The following is a 20,451-nucleotide window of genomic DNA, read 5'->3' as shown; positions in this document are numbered from 1 at the left end:
AAGTACTGTTCACATATAAATAAAGGGTGACTTGCTGTCGGGATGCCAGCCTCTGTGGAGTCTTCACTCTGCATCTCCCCACTCAGCGAGCAAACCTACACCCTAAACCTTTTCAGAGTAAGATTTTGGTCACCTAATCTCAGGTAACTTGCTGTCAAGTTTTACCCAACTGCACTTGAGGTGCCTCAAGACATTTTTTGCTGTTAAAGCTTCTGTATAAATACAAGCTGTTGCTGCTGATTTTATAATTAATTTCATTCAATGGACCACACATCACAACTCTGATATATAACAATATGTATGCACATACTGTTCAGGGAAACACCTCCTAGCAATTCTTGTATAATTATTGTCTTGAAGAAAGAATGTCAACCTTAGTGCAGAATATTATCAGCTAATAAAAAATCTGCTTTTGAGAATATTCTACATATTTTCATTCATTACTTTGTTGATCATTGAGAAGAGATTGATCAACTCATAGGTTTGGTTGTCAGGAACCCCAAATTACATTCTCCCATTCTGAATTCCTGTATTATAACCAGAATCAGCATGCACTAAGAATTTGCTTTCTTACTGACCATATCCTCATATTTAGAGCTCTCACAGTGTAGTGCTAAGCACTATGTTCATGTACGTTGTACACTAAACTGTAGCAACAGTATGATGTCAAAAGCATATCCTTTCATTAGCCAACTGCAATTAGTGGGGCAGTGATTTATTTAGGATGACAAAGGGACTGAACCAAACAGTGGTCAGGTTAGCCCTATTAAAGCTTGGGCCACATGGTGCAGCACAATAAATTCTGAATGATCCTATCTACAGTGTTAATCTGCAAGCTATAATACAAATGTCAGCAAGAAAGATTCGGCTTTTCGTCTGACTGCAACAGAATCAATATCTTGATTAAATAATCATGATGGATTTACCTTGTCTCTTCAAATGAGGAGGAAATATTACAGATAGTGCGCACAATAAAACAAATTTGGAAGGATTTTGATGGAGGAGTTTATAAATTAAAATATTTGTATAATTGATTTAATTTTACATTATCAAATACAGTTCCTCAACTTAGCTATTTTCTTTAAATGAATGCATTCATTATGAATGTAACACCATTTGCGGGGATCATTCCAATGTGTACGTCACACGATTTAAATTCAACAAAAGGAAATTACCTATTAATTTGTAGTTATTGAATTGAAGAGTTTAATTTTTAAATTCAGATATAAAAAAAGTACTTCAGATCACAGAAAAATATTACAAAAACAAGCAAAGACAATATTTTTGTGAAAGGATTTGAAACATTATTAAATGACAGTTAAGCAATTTACTGACTCAGCAAATTCAGAAATAGGTTTAAGATTTTGTGTAGCGCAAATTAAATCAGAATCAAACAGTTATGGTTCAACTGCACTGACTCAATTCCCACTGGGTAGGCAGAACTAATATATTAGAAATAAATGGCACCATTCTCCATATGGTCAAATCAAACCACATTTGTACAGTACATTGATTGGTGTCGACACTGGGTGACCACAGGAATTTGTTACATGATACAAATGGCTATTGGTCAAACGGGTTACCTTGAAGTTCGATGACTTCAGGAAATATTTTGCACTTCATTTACACTTGGCATAGTTCAGAGAATGCAGGTGTATCAGCTTCTGCTGATTAAACTTCTCTTTATACTGCAACCTCACTAACAAGATGGGGAGTAGATTACTGGGGTAGAAAAAAACTGTGGTTGTCAATCCACCTGTTCACTCTCCATACGCTTTCAAACAATTTATTTAAGATCCAACTCTACCTTGCATAGGGCACAGTTATTCTAGATATTTTCTAATTAATCTGCTCAGCCATGTTATTATTTACGTCTGAAGCAGGCAGGAGTTGACATAAGCCTCCTGGCTTACAAGTAGGAATGCTACCACTACATAGCTGTTCTCTTAATACAATCTGCATTATAAACCTGCTTTCCATTGTAAAAAAAGGAGATAAGTAGCCACTTTTAAATGATGCCTCTCTGCAATGTAAATGCACCACAATATCATTAGATACCCTGGTAGACAAGCATCCCTTACCGAGTACAAATATTAAAATCCAACTCTTGCTGTGGTCAAAACAAGTTGTATTTCCAGTAATGCAAGGAAATGTCCTAAGGCACTTCATGAGAGCATTATGTAACAAAGTACAACACTGAACCACATGAAGTGATATTAGGTCAGAACACCAAAAGCTTGGTCAAAGAGATAGGCTTTAGGAATGTCTTAAAGCAAAAAAGACAAGTTGAATGGCAAAGAGACAGAGATAGAAATCCAGAACTTGGGACTTTGGGTAATTGCAAACATGGCAACCAATTATAGTGCAGTTATGGCACAATAGGCCTGAATTTGAGGCACACATATCTTTGATAGCTTGGAGGACAGAAGTAATTACAGTGATAGGGAAGGGCAAGGTCATAGAGGGATTTGAAAACAAAGATAAAAATATTGATAGTAACAGGTATTTTAAATGATCAAACCATCCCCTGACAGGCTACTTCACTACTGAAGTGCAATGGGTACTAAGCCAAGGAAAAGGAAGGATGTCTGATAGAAAGTTGAAAGACCTCTTTTCAAAGCTATTGCTAGAGATGTACTGGTTACATCTGTGTACACAAGTTTCCCTGTCAGAATGGTTAAAAGCATTCTACAACACAGTCCGAGCTAACAACTTTGAAAGCACTAAAGGAGATAAATAGATAAATTTATAAATACATTCCAAACAAGCAAATCCTATTTTAAAAACGAACTCAGTACAGAATAAGAAAAAAAAACAAATTTAAAATGAAGCAATCACGAAGAAGGAATCTAAATGGTGCATTATAGCACCTAGAGACTGGTTTATATAATGCATGACTACTATAATCCTTTTGTTCCCCATTCATGGGATGAGGGCATTGCTGGTTAGGCCAACATTTATTGCCCATCCCTGAGAGTCGTTAAGAATCAACCACATTGCTGTGGATCTGGAGTCACATGCAGTCCAGACCAGGCAAGGACACAAACCAGGCAAGGGCAGCTGACTTCCTTCCTTAAAGGACGTCAGTGAACCAGATGGGTTTTCCCCGACAATTGACAATGGATTCAGTCATCATTAGACTCTTAATTCCAGAGTTTAATTGAATTGATAATCCACAAGCTGCTGTAGCAGGATTCAAACAGGTCCCCAGAATGTGATAACATCACTAGACTATCACCTTCTCAACCTCTCACTACACATATGGCATGGTGCCCTTCAGGACTGTGGTGATTTTACCCTTTTGAGGGTTATTAGCTCAGTTGGCTGGATGGCTGATTAGCAATGCAATGCAGAGTGACACAAAAAAGCATAGGTTTAGTTCACACGCCGGCTGAGCTTACCATGAAGGACTCTTCTTCTCAACTTCACCCCTTGCTTGATGTGTGGTGATCCACAGGTTAAACAACCACCAGTCATCTCTCTCTCTAATGAAAGAGCAGCCCCGTGGGCTGGTAAGACTATGGCAGCTTTACTTTAAGCAGGACTCAAACATGTGTTTACAGATGACATGAAAAATACATTTAGAAGCCACAATGGGCATTTAACATTCAATGTTGCACTGGAAACATTCTTAATTGTGATTCCATGACTTCAGGATACCTTATAGAAACAATTTTATTGCAACATTACTATTTATGTTATTCACTAATTAGAAGCAAGCAGAACAATTTGAGCCGCTGGGATCCACACAAAATTACATTCACATTTTTAATTGAAGTTGCCAACGGTGAATGAACATTGAACCTTGGGAGATAGTACTTCAAGGCACCATCTTATCCCAAACATTTTTACATTTAGTTTTAAGGCAAGGTTTTCCAGAGAGTGATAATTAAATATGTCCTTCTTTAAAACAAAATGCAGACCATTAAATTAATATCACTCCAGGGTTTACATACTTGAAGCTTTGTTGCCCACTGCACTTTGCCCAGACATGCTTGCACGTGTTAAAACATTTTTGCAAGTATTTCTTCTCCTTTAGTATACAGTGGGTTGGCAGGAAAAAATGAAAAACAGATATGTCCTTAGAGACCTACCAAACAGCTCCATTCTTAAAAGTTACTTCTGGTTCTACATTGAGGTTGTCCCCAATAACTCCACAGAAATCCAGAGCCTGAGAGAGCAAGACTGTGCAAATGAAATAAAATTTACCCAGCTTGGCCGACATAATTTGAATTTAAAAAGTTATCTATCTTCAAAATGAGTGAACTCTACATGAAACATGGAACCATTAACCTGTCTGCAATGAATGGCTTGCAGTGCAAACTTACTGAGGTGGCAGAGCAAGTGTAGTAGGCTGAACCTTTGGCCGGCGTTTTGCAGATACACCCATTTGCATCGCCGAACGTTTCAGAGACTGTTGGTTTAACAGACTGGAAGCTAGACCAGCATGATACTGGAGCTGAAAAGAAAAAGGAAATAAATGGATATCAATCAGATCCAAAGCAATATGTAATGAAATCCAGGCAACACTGTTAGATCCTAGCAGATAGCAAATTTTTTATAGTAAAATGTGAACAATAATAATATTTTAAAGAAGTATTTCTGAAGATTGTTGACATTGAGGGATATGGAAAACCACAGCTAATTGTTTAAAAAAATGAAAGTCCAAAAGACTCTCCATCTTATCTACCACATATACACATCCATCCTAGGACAAGCCAAACACAGACACGTACGAGAATTCCTAGAAGCATGGCTTTCCAACTGGAAATCTATCAACAAATGCTTTGACTTGGATCCCATTTACCACCCCGAGAAAAGGAAATTATGTCACCACCGGAAATGACATCACCACAGGAAATGTCGTCACCAACCCAAGCAAACCTAAAATACAAATAGAAAACGGGACATGCCACCAGTGCTTCATCCGGAGGCTCACTGATGATGTTACCTAGTATGGTGACGAAACATCTGAAAACAAACCTTCCAGCTCAGCGAGCAAACCTACATCCAATACCTATATATACTTATATATATTATTTTATATACTTAATTACTAAATTTAGGTTCAATAACAATTTCTTTCTTTAAAGTATAAGTTAAGAATTTGGGAAAGAAATGTCATTAAGATCAAGCTGGAGATGTGGTGATAATTTTAGCAATGCACATGATCCAGCAGAAATAATAACTGTAACTGAATGATTTGAGAGAGTTGGAATTTGTTATCACAACTCAAAAAAAAAAGATAAAGTGTATTTTGTCTGTCTGGCTCATCACCCCAGATAAATCTGTATCCTCTCTTCAGAGCATCTTCCTGGCTCTGAAATGATTGCAGAGTTCTGATTTTCCCTACCTCATGATCATTCCAGACACTGATAAACTGGGAGAGAAAATGCTTCCTGCTATTTGTCCTGAATTCTCCCATTTTCGTTTTACACCCCTGCCTTAATCCTGTACTCATGGTTTAATTGAAATTATTTTCCCAGAGATGTTTATGTGTTTCTTTCACAATCTTTAATTTCTCCCAGAAGGTTGCGAGATTGCTTTGGAGAAGAAAAAGGGATGACACATACATAATGTTTCATCACACCTGGTGTCAATAGACTTGGCAGACCAGCTGTGTTTTCCTAATATTTTTCATACATTCATTTTGTGATATAGTTTTGGGATATGCCTCACCACCACATTCTACGTCAACTTTACGTTCAATTTGTTTTGCATCATGGAGAATTCAATTGCTGATGTAATACTCAAGGTATTAGGGTCAGTGCACAATGGACTCAAACTGTAGCACTACTGATTTTGAGAAATACTTTGGCATTCTCATTTCTTTATTTGGACCAATGTCATTCTTCTTATAATGTTCCAGTGGTTGAACAGCTGGAGAGGTTTAATTATGTCAAAAGCCTAGATAAATATAAATATAAAATGGGCTCCTCTCTCAACATCTTAGGCCCAAAGATTTTCTACAGCTTTACTGATGATATTTTAAGAAAACAAACAGAAGTGGGATATTTGCTGGTGATTATAGTGATCATTTGTAATATATAATGAAGCAGTCAAGGAGCATCCAACGAGGAGAATCGACGTTTCGGGCATAAGCCCTTCTTCATGCCCGAAACGTGGATTCTCCTGCTCGTTGGATGCTGCCTGACCTGCTGCGCTTTTCCAGCAACACATTTTCAGCTCTGATCTCCAGCATCTGCAGTCCTCACTTTCTCCCCAATGAAGCAGTCAATGCCTGCATTCAGGAAGATTTGGACAACATCCAGATTTAAGCCAACACATGATACATAACAACCGCATCACTCAAATGTCAAGGTTGACCATCTGGGAATAAAAAAAGAACCCAACTATTCTCGTTGACCTTCAATGGCATTACCATCACCAAGTCCCCTGCTGTTTACAATCTAGTAATCAGCACTAAGCAAAAATGCCAGAGAAACAGCCACATAATTCAGTAGCAACTTGAGTTAGTCACATCTCACCCTTAAATTGTTTCAGGAGTGACAACCATAACATGAAAAATCTGCTATTTCAGATCAAACGGAAAAAAATACAAACGATAATCCCAGTTAAGAGAGAATATATCAAACAGGTTAACCCAGGCAAACTGGGGGCATTACTCCAGCAATTGAGAGATGACCTGATAGAGATCTTCAAAGTGAAGAAGGGGCTTGATAGATTAGCCATAGAAGTGTTGCCACTTGAAAAGGACTCAAAAACTGGAGGTCATAAAAAGTATTTACTAATGAATCCAATTGAGAATTATGTTATGACCTCGAGACAGCCAGCCAAATCAAAGTTGACCTCCCTATCACTATATTCACAACAGAGTACAATTAAAATACTCAATGACCCACAAAATTGCCCTAATGGCTCCTAGCTAGGCCTTTTAAATAACCAATACCAGACTAATGGACACCAGCTTCATATTTTATTAGTACAGTAGTTTTAGCACAGCAAAGTTAAACAAGGTAGTCTAATTAATGCTGATGACTTAAAGCCAAGCTTCTTTGATCTTAGCCGCCCCCGCCCCACCCCGGTCACACAAAGACAAGCAGACACAGTTCAGGGATAAATCAAAGAGAAAATAAATACAATGTAACTGGCCTGTTCACCTAAGCAGTCTCTACAATCTGTGAAATCACAAGCACATGAAATTATATCTTGCTTGATTTTTGAAGATCAATGTAAATCGCTTCCAGTGTCTCTGAGGAAGATTCACTTAATACTTGTAGCTCAGATTCGATTCTCCAACTTTCAATAAATTGATAACGGAAGGATAACCAAGGAGCAATCAAACCTCCATCCTATAGCTTCGGCAGGCACAATCCTTCTGACAAAAATAGTTCAAAACCAGTCCAAACGTTGGTTTCTGTGTCATTTTTCAACAGTTTTTGTTGGACTGATTGGCACCTGCCAACTGTTTCAGCAAAATGCTTCAACGGAGCCAAAACATCTATCGAATACTTTGCACAAGAAGTCACCTGCAATTAATTTCCATGCTTGGCCTCAAATACCAGCTTTGCTTATTCTCCTCTTTCTTTTAAAAAAAGAACAACCTGCAGCTCAAAGGTCACCTTCAGTTCTCAGCTCAGTTCATAGCTCCAAACCAAAAAAATGATAGAAATAAAAATAATAAAGGTCTCAATAATTCTTTGAATATGGAACTTAACTGCAACGAGTGGTTGAGGTAAACATCATAGATTTTCTCCTCATCCCCATTTTTAAATAATAAGCCCTTAGTCGTGAGACTCTGCCTCATATTCCAGTAACATCAATCATAGAAAACAACCTCTTAATACCTATCCCATCAGATTCCTTCAGACACTGTATATATTTCAATGAGATCACCTCTCATTCTTCAAAACTGTAGGAAGTAGAGGTGTGGGAGGAGGATTGTATAGCGCATAAAACACCAATCTCAACTAGTTGTTCTGTTTGGCCCACTTCTGCACTTCAGATAACCTATCTAAAAGGCAGAAGTTAGGAACTTGGGAGTGCTATCCTCTTGGAGCAGCTGCAACAACACTAAAGAAATTCAATGCCAGCAAGAATACACAAATCCGCTTGCCTGGACTCCCAACTACCAACTGAACTAACCACACCCTTGCTCATTGGCATATTAAGCTGAAATGTATGCTTTCTACAGGATGAACTGCATGAATTCATTCAGGCTCCTCTGGTATTGTCAAGCTAACCACCATTTTTAATTGGACGTGGATTCATATTCTTACATCTGTGTTCAGTCAAAACCTTAGAGCTCCCCGATTAATAGAATGGTGTACGCGCCTGCAAAACACCTAAAGGCAGTAGCCCACCGGTACTTTCTCTGAAGCAAGTAAGCTTTACCAGTAATGCTCATATTCTTACTTTATTTTTCAAATTTCTTCCCAGTTAGTTATTTGGCTGTTTTAGACACAAATGCCCGGATCCATCCTACTTCCAGCTTTGAAACTGATGAAATCGTATCCTGTTCATACTTTTGGGAAATAATTGGAACACTGGCACTTTACCACAAAAACTCCCTGCTCATACTTTGGAAAAAGAGTCTTGCATTTTTTACATTTTAGATGAATGCCTACACCACAGGTTTCCCATTATAACATTAAGCATCACTTCCTCAAAATAAATAAAAGACATTTGATCAGGCAGTTTCTGGCTCTTCTAAACTCAAGTTCATTGTTATTCCACCCCCCCCCCCCACACACGGTCCCCCAGTTTGTTAATGCTGTTCAATTCTACTATTCTTAAAGTAATTTATGCAAGACCAAAAAGGTCTTTATTCAGGTGGATTTCTTGTCAACTTTTAGAAGGTGGTTCCCAATTTCTCACTTTTCAATTCCTCAAACAGTAGATTCCATCTTCAAGAAATATAATCTATTCCAGTGGTTATTATTTGGGGGAACCTTGTGCATTCCAATAACACGTGTATTGCTTATTTAGAAAAATAACCATTTTTTACAAGAGTAACTTTTATTCTTCTATTGTACAAATGCATTTACATCAAGGGATTTCATTTCTTCTCCATAGCAGAAGAGTTTCTTTCATTATATACATTATGTAGCATTTCCAATTCCCTTCCTTGTGACCAAAAGACAGTTTCTTTCTCTGTTCTTTTGTGGCAGGTCACAGTCATCACAGAGGTTTGTATCATGTTTCTCCCTACAAAGTTGTTACCTCCTTTATTGCATTTATTTTACCACATTTTGTTTGGTTAATTCACTTAGTCCTATTTGTATCATCTGGAGACTTACTTGACCCTGATATGTATTTATCTTACGTGCCAATATTTTGTCTTTAAAAACAAATTCATTTGTCCTGACAAATGTTTGTTTGGATTCTATTCTGCAGTCAATTTTAGTTGAGGCCTTTCCTCATCCACTTGAGGTTGGTCATCATAAAGTAGTACTTTATACAAAATGAGTTCAATTCAATTTATGCCAATCCAAAGGGCGAGTGAGAAAGTGTATTAATAGGAATATGCTCCAAAAATGTGAACATACATATCAAAATATTACAATTCGAAACAAGACTAAAACATCAAGATTAAAATTTAGTAAAAATACATCTATTATAACTGCACATTAGTAGTTTCTTTGTCTTCCAAATTGATCAATTAGTCATTTTATGCTTTCTCCTTCACTTTCAAATCAGTCGCCTCTCAGACTCGCCCCAAGGAACTAGTATCTCTCTCTAGCTTTTCTCACATCACCTTACACTGACTCTTTGAGTAAATATAAATTGATTTAAACTCTTCCTGATTTATACATAAAATATCCAGAATTTCTGGACTATAATTCTGCCTGAGCCCAAACGTAGTACATTTTTTGAACAGGCTGTTCAGATGCAGAATCAGATTTCTGTAAAAGTAATTTTTAGTCAGAGTTGCTATCAATTGGCAGTTTAATGTTTCGGCTTTGGTGATGCACATAATGAAAATTACAGTGAGCCAAAATAACCCAATAGCCTCATTAATTAATTCGGCTCGTGCTGTTCGCAGTTGAACACAATTTTAACTTCTTTAGAAAACTGCAATGCGTGAAAAAAAACGTACCTTATGCATTTAGCATGTTGCCAGCCCTGTGAAGTATAACACAGTAGCTTGGGCTCTCTTGTGCCACTTTGTGGTTACCAAAGTTGATTGTCTCAGAGCAAGGCAGTCATCACATGTTGAATGAACCCAAGATGAAAATATCCAGTCATTTCATTCTATCAACAAGTTATTAATTCAAATATCACATCAGAGACAGACCATTCTATTTGAGCCTTTCATAACAGTGTGGATTATGGTTTGGTTTTCTCAGATTAGCAATATGGTCCCAAACACTTAGAGAAGTGTAGTTTCAGAAATAATTTGCTAGCCCTTTATTTACACAGTGAATAAGATGCACTCGTTCCTCCCCTTCACCAAGAATTATTTTTATACAGCACCTTTTCACATTAACAGGATTTCTCAAAATGCTTAAGTGGGTTAATATCAGGACAATTTCAGAAGAAATGAAGCAAAATGAAAATGGAACATGCCTCAAATGAGGCTCCTTAGTTCAGTGTGGCTGAAAAATACAATAGTCAAACTAAAGAAACAGCTGCTCCAGCCAGGGATAAAGAGCTTCCAGCCTTCATTCAAATGGCCTGTCAACACCATTGCAAACTCCATTGTTCTTCAGCGCTGCTATGCTAACGTATGTCATTACTCAATCCATCATGAACCCCCACACTATCCACGCTAATTCAATGCTCAGTGGTTAGCACAGCTGCCTCACAGCACCAGGGTCCATGTCTGTGTGGAGTTTGCACATTCTTCCCTGTCTGCGTCAGTTTCCTCTGGGTGCTCCAGTTTCCTCCCACAGTCCAAAGATGTGCAGGTCAGGTGAATTGGCCATGCTAAATTGCTCATAGTGTTAGGTGCATTAGTCAGAGGGAAATGGGTCTGGGTGGGTTACTCTTCGGAGAGTCGGTGTGGATGGTTGGGCTGAAGGGCCTGTTTCTACACTATAGGAAATCTAAATCTAAATCCAAATCCGACCTCTATAGCCGCTCACTGTTTCCACCATGGGCAGACATCAGGAGCAATGTGGAGATGAAAACAAAACAGCAACAATGAAATACAGCTCACACTCATACAGTAGTGATAAAAATCAGGCCTCACATGATAACAATCAATCCTTTAATATCCCCTGTAAACTAAATCAACTGCAAACTCAAAATCTCCTGAAATAATTGTAGGTTTGAAACTCAGTGAAGCATTCATAAATGCAAAACAACATCCTTTAGGAAAATGTCAGAGTTCAATTGAAATTACATGATCAGATGGCCAATGTTTATTTATAACTTGCAATAGATCTGTCAAAATTTGCAGTTTCTTTTAAATACTCAGTGAAGCTGTAGCCTTAGAAAAAAGCCAATTAAAAAACCTTTCAATCATGTCATTCATGCAGTTTGTCATATCTTTCAAGAGTGTTTACATCTACTGCCAAGAATCTATGACACCCTTTTAATCTCCAAATCTTCTTTAGACCAATAACCTTCCAAGTTATCATATGCACTCATCTAACTTTGAACATTCCTGATGCACCTTCAGATACCTAGGCATTCCATCCCTCTGTCTCACCTTCTTCCTTTAACACAATCTTTAAAATGTACTTAATTGACCTAGCTTTTATTCATCTGATCCAATATCTCCTTATGTGATCGACTGTGATGTTCCTTGAGACATCCCATTACCTTATAACAATACCGATTTATATTTACATAATGTCTTCTATTATCCAAGGGTCAGGCTGAGAACAAAACTGAAGGCCAACACTTCAGCCATTTATGAAGGAACAATGAACAGTTAGAGGTGCAATTCGTTTTGGTAAACACAAGATGCAAAAGGGAGGAGCAGGAGTAGACAGTACAACCTATTAATCCTGCTTGTTAACTTAAATACCATGGCTGATTTTGGGCTTCAACTTCACTTTCCCACCGTATCCCATATTTACTTCATTCCATGACATAAAAAATCCGACCTTGCAGCCTTAATTGTGTTCAACATTAGAACATTCACAACTCTCGGGAATGGGGAATTCAAAGATTCACAATCATTGGAGTGAAGTAGTTTCTCCTCTTCTCATTCCTAACAATCAGTCACTAATTCTGACCCCTGTTTCAGATACTCAACTAGCAGAAACAATTTATCAGTGTCCAAGTTAACAAGCCTGTTCTGAATCTTGCATTTTTCAATGAGATTGTCTGTCAGTCATTCTTCTGAATGCCAGAAAATTCATTCATCCTCCCAATCCCCTCACTCCAGGGATCATGGAACATAGAACAGTACAAGCCCGATGGACCCTGACATTGTGCTGACCTTTTATCATACTCTAAGATCAAACTAACCTAAATACTCTTCATTTTACTATCATCCAGCCTAACTCCCTATATTCACCTTTCAGGTCTTTTCCTACCGATGTCATTGGAACGGATGTGTACCATGACTTCTGGCTCTCCCTCCACCTTAAGAATCCTGTAGACTCAATGCGAGACTTCCCTGACTCCAGAGACGTGACCACTGAGGCTTTCTCCTGGTAGGGTTCCCCCGCCCCAGTATCCAAAACAATATACTTATTGTTGAGGGGATGGCCACAGGGGGTTCCTGCACTGTCTGCCTATTCCCCATCCCTCTCCTGACGGTCACCCAGCTATCTTTATCCTGTAACTTAGGCGTGACTGCCTCCCTGTAACTCCTCTCTATCATCCCCTCAGCCTCCTGAAGTTCATCCAGCTCCAGCTCAATGAGATGTGAAACTGAGCTCTCGTCTGTCCTCTAGAAGTAAAAGGTCTCACGACACTAATTTTGAAAAATAAGCAGGGGAGGTCATCCACGGTGTCCTAAGCAACATTAATCCCTCAAATCAACATCACAAATTAAGTTATTTTAACATTATTTATTGTGGAAGCTTGCTATGCACAAACTGTCATTTTCCTACACAAGTGACTATACTTCTATATACTTTGTTGACCGTAAAATGCTATGGAAGGCACTATTTAATTACTAGCCCCTTTTTATCCCTTTAGTTGGAAGTTTTAGTTCCAGCTATGACAGTTAATTTAAAGCAGAACCAACATTAGCATAGCAACACCAGCAACTTAAAACAAAATTGCAAATTGCTCATCAACTTATCTATAATAAAAAGAGAAGTGTACTACGGCTCATCTCGTTATTCCAAAGTACTTACATTACAAGTCATCAGATACAAAATCTTAGATGCCACATGGGTTATGAAACCTGGCAACCCAATAAAGTTGTTGTACCTTACCTGGTCAAACCTGTCCTTTAGCTAATTCCCCACAGGCTTTTTTTTTAAAAATGACAACCTTAATTTGTTTTTCCAACTCAAAATGGAGCCAACTTTTAACAAATGCATGTCTAAAAAGAAATTTAGTTTCTTTCTTTAAGCAGGGAGACATATAAGATTCCATATAAAGCAATAGAAAACATGAATCCTAATCATACACATATAACAGAGACCAATGAAATCATCTATAAAGCTTCACTGTCAGTTTTAGGGTGTCCATTTCATTATTTAATCAGCTTCTAATTTACTTGATTGAGTGGACTTTGCTAATGGTAGCAGATCTATATTACAGATCAGGCCACTGACACTGACAAAGATCGATGGTTCTCTTAATATAATCAACTTTGCTTTGACCATAGGCTTCTGTTGGACTAACTGCTCATTCAGGAGCAATAAATATTTCGTTTTGCTTGGATTTCCATAATGGGAAATCAATTAATGTTGAGATGAACAGGTTTGAAAGACAATGTTTCAAAATGTCAGCAGCTTCAGTTTCGATCATTACCAGTCAAATTTGCAACCAGAGCAATACACACTGGAGTTTTTATAGAAGTGAGAAAGTGAGAAGTTGGCCTCATTTATTTTGGCTCATAAGACAGATCCTTCTTGATTGCAACCTCTGCAATGATGCAAGCTCAGCTGTTCACTGCTGCAGACTTCAAAATGCAGACTTTTTACTTTAGCATTACAGCACCAGTGATGAGCAACATGAAGAATGCAGTTGGTGATTGACAAAAGCATAAATTTCAATTTCTCTCAATTGAAATAATTCTACAAATTTCAAAAACCAAATGTGCATGCATCAATGTCCAGACTAAAACCGAAAAACATCTATTCCAATAGCCAAATTTCACAGGAACTATTCTGCAGAGGCAAAAGCCCTCATATGAACTTTTGAATTGCTTTTACTTGCGCAGTTCTCAGTCAAGATAATATCGTCTACAATCAGCTCACATAAGGGCACTTATTGATGCAAGATAGACTTAAATTTGGTCATCCGATGAATGTATTCGGACTTGGTAGAGTCTAAGGCACAATGGATCTGTACTTGGAATTCCAGTTTAAAGGCAACATAGTGTTCAATTTTGTCAGATTCTATATGTTGAGTTTGAATAGATAAAACAATCCTCAATAAGCAGCATATACTTGTATACACTTTGCATCTATTAAGATGTCTCATAGCAGGTGTAGAGCAATAGCAAAAATAATGGACAAGTGGCTAAAGGTACTGGCAAAGAAATATTACAAAATATTTATACTGCAAAAACAGGCCATTCATCCCAAATGTTTCACACTAGTCTTCCTGGTTCACTTAAACCTCTTGACATCCTTTATTAAATCTGATCAAGGCACCCTATTCCTTCCCTCCCCACCACTAAGGTTTTTGTGGAAATTGAAATATGATGCACCTACTGTATTAGAGTTAACCATTCTGTTAATTACTTTCAAGAAGCTTGAATAAGCATGGCCTCTCTTCTAGAAATATATGCTGACTACTATAATTTAAGTTTTTAGAAGTTTATCTTTGAGTAAGAATTCCGTATATTTTGTTTGTCTGATGTTAAGTGAATTGGTCTATTGTTTACTGGACCTGATCCATATGATCTTTATATACTGGAATGATATTAGCTATTCACTAGTCCTCTGGCACTATTCCCTTTGTCAAATGAATTTTTATATGTCTAATACAGCTACTGCTACCTTTTCTCCAACTTCTTTTACTTGTTTGCAAACAAGCTATACCAGTGTTCTTATCCTCAAGTTCAATTATTTTATTTCTTCTACTTGTTTTCAAAAGACAGCAAAGAAAATATAAAGCCAAGCTCACCACTTTAGTCTCCCTGATGAAACAGAGACAAGTAATTCAATCATTTTACTATTTGAGAGTTTATCATATGCACTGTGACAACACGGAAATAGACAGCAGATTCAAGCCAGCCTCTGGAGTTCTTTATTCTTAACAGAGTTGAATTAAAACCTTCAATGAGTCCCAAAGTTGATCTCAATGGTTTCTAACCAGACACTTAAATAACCAACACAAAACTTGTAGCCCAAACAAAAGATTTAGCAATACAGTAACTTTAGCAGAGCAAAGTTAAGCAAAGTATTCCAATTAATGGCTACAATTTAAACCCAAAATCTTTTTGGTCAGCCTCATTCACATAAAAAACTTTTTCACTGGATTGTTTCACAGGCATATATGACTGTCTTCAGAAATTCAATCAATCAATCAATCAGGGTCACCTTTGCTATTCACACTGAGGAAGTCAGTGATACTTGTTTGCTATTCTCTGAACTTCCAATAATTGATAATGAGGGGTTAGGCAGGGAGCTTTCAAATCTTCATGCTGTCGCATCAACAGCCAAAATCCTTTGCTCAGAAAGAGTCCACAAATTAGTACAAACTCTGGTCTCTCCTGTTTGACCATCATGATCCCTCCCAAACTTGCTGGCAGCACTTCCCAGGTACTGACTTCACTAATGGCCAAATATCTGCTACCTAGTTAAACACACTGTTTTCCTCAGTGTGAATGTCTTTCAAGTTCTTTGATCAAGAACCAACCTGCAATTAATCTCAAGGCCTGGCCTATCAAACAGCCTGTTTGCTCCTTTTTTTTTAAAACTGAAGCTGCTTCCCACAGTTCAAAGATCATTTTCGGCTCTCAGTTCATAACTCCAAACCAAAATTGATAAAAAGAACAAAATTAAAATCATAAAAATCAGTAAGGGTTCTAACAGCATCAATCAGTGGCCAATATCCCATTCAGATTTTTCTTGTTGTGTCATTAATATGTATTAATGTTAGTGATATTTGTAACATTAATATATATAAAAGAATTAATTTTTTATATTCATTGATAATTCTGTATGAAGAGGAGGAATCTTCCATGTATGATTAAAGTCACATTCCTGTAGTCATTTTGCTAACTGTCAGATAATTTCAGAGTGGTTAAAATAATAATCATGGATGATTTCATAAAACAAAGAACCAGTGGTCTGAAGCAAAAACAGAAAATGCCAGAGAAACTCAGCAGTAATTGTGTGAAGAAAGCAGAATTAACATTTCAAGTCTGGTGACTCTACATCAGATTGTATGAGCTATTTCATGTCTTTAATTCTTTTCATAATCTAGGGACATATTCCTTCCTCCATATCCTTTACATTACTTAAATGCACTAGCATGAAAAATCTCCTATTCCAATCTATACGGATTCAGTTTCTAACTATTTGTTAGTTATATTTCTTTCCTACAGGTACTGTTATCTTGACTTAATAGAGCTACCCACTATGCCTTTGACCTTTCCTATCGTTTCCAAATGTGCTCTAAAACTCAAGAAGGGATAAACAAGATCAAAACATTGAAGTTCTAAATTGGAGAAAGGCCAATTTTAACAATATTAGGCAAGGACTTTCAAAAGTTGATTGAGGTAGATGTTCACAGGTAAAGGGATGGCAGGAAAATGGGAAGCCTTCAAAACGGAGATAATCAGAGCCCAGAGACAGTCTGTTCCTGTTAGGATGAAGGGTAAGGCTAGTAGGTGTAGGAAATGCTGGATGACGAGAGAAACAGAGGTTTTGGTCAAGAAAAAGAAGGAAGCATACGCCAGGTATAGACAGGAGAGATCGAGTGAATCCATAGAAGAGTATAAAGGCAGTAGTTATATACTGAAGAGGGAAGCCAGGAGGGCAAAAAGGGGACACAAGACAACTTTGGCAAATAGGGTTAAGGAGAATCCAAAGGATTTGATAAATACATTAGACAAAAGGGTAATGAGGGAGAGAATAGGGCCTCTTAAAGATCAGCAAGACCACCTACATGTAGAACCACAGGAGATGTGTGAGATACATGAGTATTTTGCATCAGTGTTCAATATGAAGGAGGATATGGAAGATAAAGAACATGGGGAAATAATTTGCGACATCTTGAAAAATGTCTTTATTACACAGGGGAAGATGATGAATGTCTTAAAACACAAAAGGTGAATAAATCCCAGGACCTGAGCAGGTGCACCCTAGAACTCTGTGGGAAGTTTGGAAAGATATTTATCATCGATAGCCACAGGTGAGGTGTCAGAGGGCTGGAGGTTGGCTAATATGGTGCCGCTGTTTAAGAAAAGTGCTAAGGAAAAGCCAGGAAACTAGAGACCGGTGACCCTGACATCAGTGGTGGGTGAGTTGTTGGAGGGAATCCTGATGGACAGGATTTACATGCATTTGGAAAAGCAAGGAATGACTGGACATAGTCAACATTGTTTTGTGTGTGGGAAATTAGCTCACTAACTTGAATAAGTTTTTGAAGAAGTAACAAAGAGGATTGATGAGGACAGAGCGGTGGATGAGATCTATATGGACTGCAGTAAGGTGTTTGACAAGGTTCCCCGTGGGACACTGGTTAGCAAGGTTAGATCTCATGGAATACATGGAGAACTAGCTATTTGGTTCGAAGGTAGAAGACAGAAGGTGGTTGTGCAGGATTGATTTCAGACACTGGAGGTCTGTGACCAAAGGTGTGTCACAAGGATTGGTGCTGTGTCCATTGCTTTTCATTATTTAAGTAAATGATTTGGATATGAAAGTAGGAGGCATGGTTAGTAAGTTTGTAGATGACACCAAAATTGGAGGCGTAGTGGACAGAGAAGAAGGATTACGTCAGAGTTCAAAGGAATCTTGGCCAGATGGGCCAAAATGCCGAGAAGTGGCAGATGGAGTTTCATTTACATAAATGTGAGGTGCTGCATTTTGAAAAGGCAAACCAGAGCAGGACTTATACACTTAATGGTAAGGTCCTAGGGAGTGCTGCTGAACAAAACTTGGAATTCATGTTCATCATTCCTTGAAAGTGGAGTCACAGGTAGATAGGATAGTGAAGGTGGTATTTTGTATGCTTGCCTTTATTGGTCAGTGCATTGAGACTAGGAGTTGGGAAGTCATATTTGAGCTGTACAGGATATTGGTTAGGCCACTATTGGAATACTGCGTGCAATTATGGTCTCCCTGCTATAGGAGGGATGTTGTGAAACTGGAAATAGTTCAGAAAAGATTTAAAAGGATGTTACCAGAGTTGGAGGGGTTAAGCAAAATGGAGAGGCTGAATAGAGCGGGGCTGTTTTCACTGGAGCATTGGAGCTGAGGGGTGAGCTTATAGAGGTTTCTAAAACAATGAGGGGATGGACAGAGTAGATAAACAAGGTCTTTTCTTTGGGGTAGGGGAGTCCAACACTAGAAGGTATAAGGTGAAAGCGGAAATATTTAAAAGGGATCTTAGAGATAACTTTTTCATGCACAGGGTGGTGCACATATAGAATGAGCTGCCAGAGGAAGTGGTGGAGGCTAGCACAATTTCAACTTTTAAAAGATATCTAGATGGATATTATAAATATGAGGGGTTGAGAGAGATGGGCCAAATGCTGACAAATGGGACTGGATTTATATAGGCTACCTGGTCGGCATGAACAAATTAGACTGAAGGGTCTGTTTCCTTTCTGTATATCTCTAGGACTCCATTTGACTGCAAACCCTATTTTTTATACATTTCAATTAAATCTAATAGCTTCCACTTTATTTTGAATTCTGTTTACATTGTTATGCAGACAGTTTACTGCCTATTTAATAGTTGCTCATTTTATGTGACTTCACCAAATCTTTCATTCCTTTATTTCAAATTGTATTTGGCCCTAACTATTTGTATTACCCTTGTCCTTCCTTCTGGTTTAACAATTGCTCTCATCTGTTTCTTTTATCTTCAGATTTATTTTGTTTCCACCAGATGCCTCCTGCCATTTTACTAGTTTACAATTCTATCAACTGCCTTATACATCCTGTGTTAGGACACTACTTTAATTCCTGTTCTGATGGAGCTGATCCCAGTGGAACAGTTTCTTCCTGCCCCAATATTAGTGAAGAAAGGAAATAAAGGTAAGCAAGCAGCAGGATTTAGCAAAGAAAATTCCTCAAGGTAGGGGTGGGTTGGGGTACCACAATGAAAGTTCATGACAAAAAGGATAGGATGATAAGCTTAATTCACATTGCAGCCATCGTGATTTCACGCCCAATATTTGTGTACTGTCCTCAAATCTGCTGCAAGAATAATAAACCAGTTACTTTCATAACCATGATAGTGCATAACTGTTTATTTAACTAGAAAAGACAGAGACAAAATTGACAAAAATTAATAACAAAAAAGAGTTATGGACCCATCCCCTGAAACACGAGGGTGCAAATAGGTTCAATTGACTAATATTTCCATTAGAAAGCATTATTGGCAGTTTTCTTATTTGAATATTTATCAAAACTGCCATTTTAATCATTAGGAAGCAGATGTATTTTAATGAGATAGTGGATCAAATATGCAGGGTGCACTGACAAAGCAACATGAAACAATCCAGACAGCTTTTACTTCGAAGTTAGCTGATGCAAAGTCAGCAGCACTACAACATTCTTGAACTGATCAGAGCTCTGGATTTTTCTAATGAGGCAATTTTCCAGCAAAAAAAAAGTTATTCCAAGCGTGCAAGAGAGTTAGTTATTTCTTACAAAAACAATTTAACTCTAATTTCACACAAACAGCCCGAGGTCTTCAAATTCTGGTAGCAAAATCTGTTAATTAGGGAAACCCAGGAGACTTGCGACATCAAGTGTTATCCATTTGCAGTTGTACTTATTTGCAAAATGGCCACAGTCTGCATAACAAATCAAATAAGCCTAATATTCAAGAATACACTATATTTCAATCCATCATAGTTTCATAATTACCTCAGATTGTGCTTAATCGGGAACCCTAGAAGTTGGATACCATTTCAGTTTATTTTCTAATCAATGAATTTCACAGTTAATTGTCAATTCAAGATTCTTTCCCTTGGAGGAATCCTGGGATCTTTTACAGAGAGGTGGCTGCTAGAAAGTGGGAATGCCTGGCAATTCCCAGTCAATTTGGGGGATGGGGATTAGCCTCTCACAAACAACTGTTTGGAACTGGTTTTCTCTGTGCATTGTAATTGCAAGTGACTGAAGAGCTGGGGCTGTTAGTAGCTCAGTACTTACCATTCTGGCAAAATAGGGATGCTAACTCTGGACAGGGGCATTCCTGGATAGTTGATCAAGCTGTGTT

General features: G+C 37.8%; 1 protein-coding gene across 2 annotated transcripts in view; it reads right to left on the bottom strand.

Moving 5' to 3' along the window:
- med27 (mediator complex subunit 27) overlaps positions 1-20,451 on the bottom strand; it is a 241,464-nt gene that overhangs the window by 137,301 nt on the left and 83,712 nt on the right. For both annotated transcript variants that reach the window (XM_043720349.1, XM_043720350.1), the window contains exon 3: positions 4,329-4,459. In XM_043720349.1, coding sequence (XP_043576284.1) covers positions 4,329-4,459 — 131 coding nt within the window. The remainder of the gene's footprint in view (positions 1-4,328; positions 4,460-20,451) is intronic.

Source organism: Chiloscyllium plagiosum, chromosome 30 (genome assembly GCF_004010195.1).
Source record: "Chiloscyllium plagiosum isolate BGI_BamShark_2017 chromosome 30, ASM401019v2, whole genome shotgun sequence".
Taxonomy (NCBI): domain Eukaryota; kingdom Metazoa; phylum Chordata; class Chondrichthyes; order Orectolobiformes; family Hemiscylliidae; genus Chiloscyllium; species Chiloscyllium plagiosum.
Note: the sequence above shows the minus strand (reverse complement) of the source record. Positions and strands in the feature narration are given on the sequence as shown.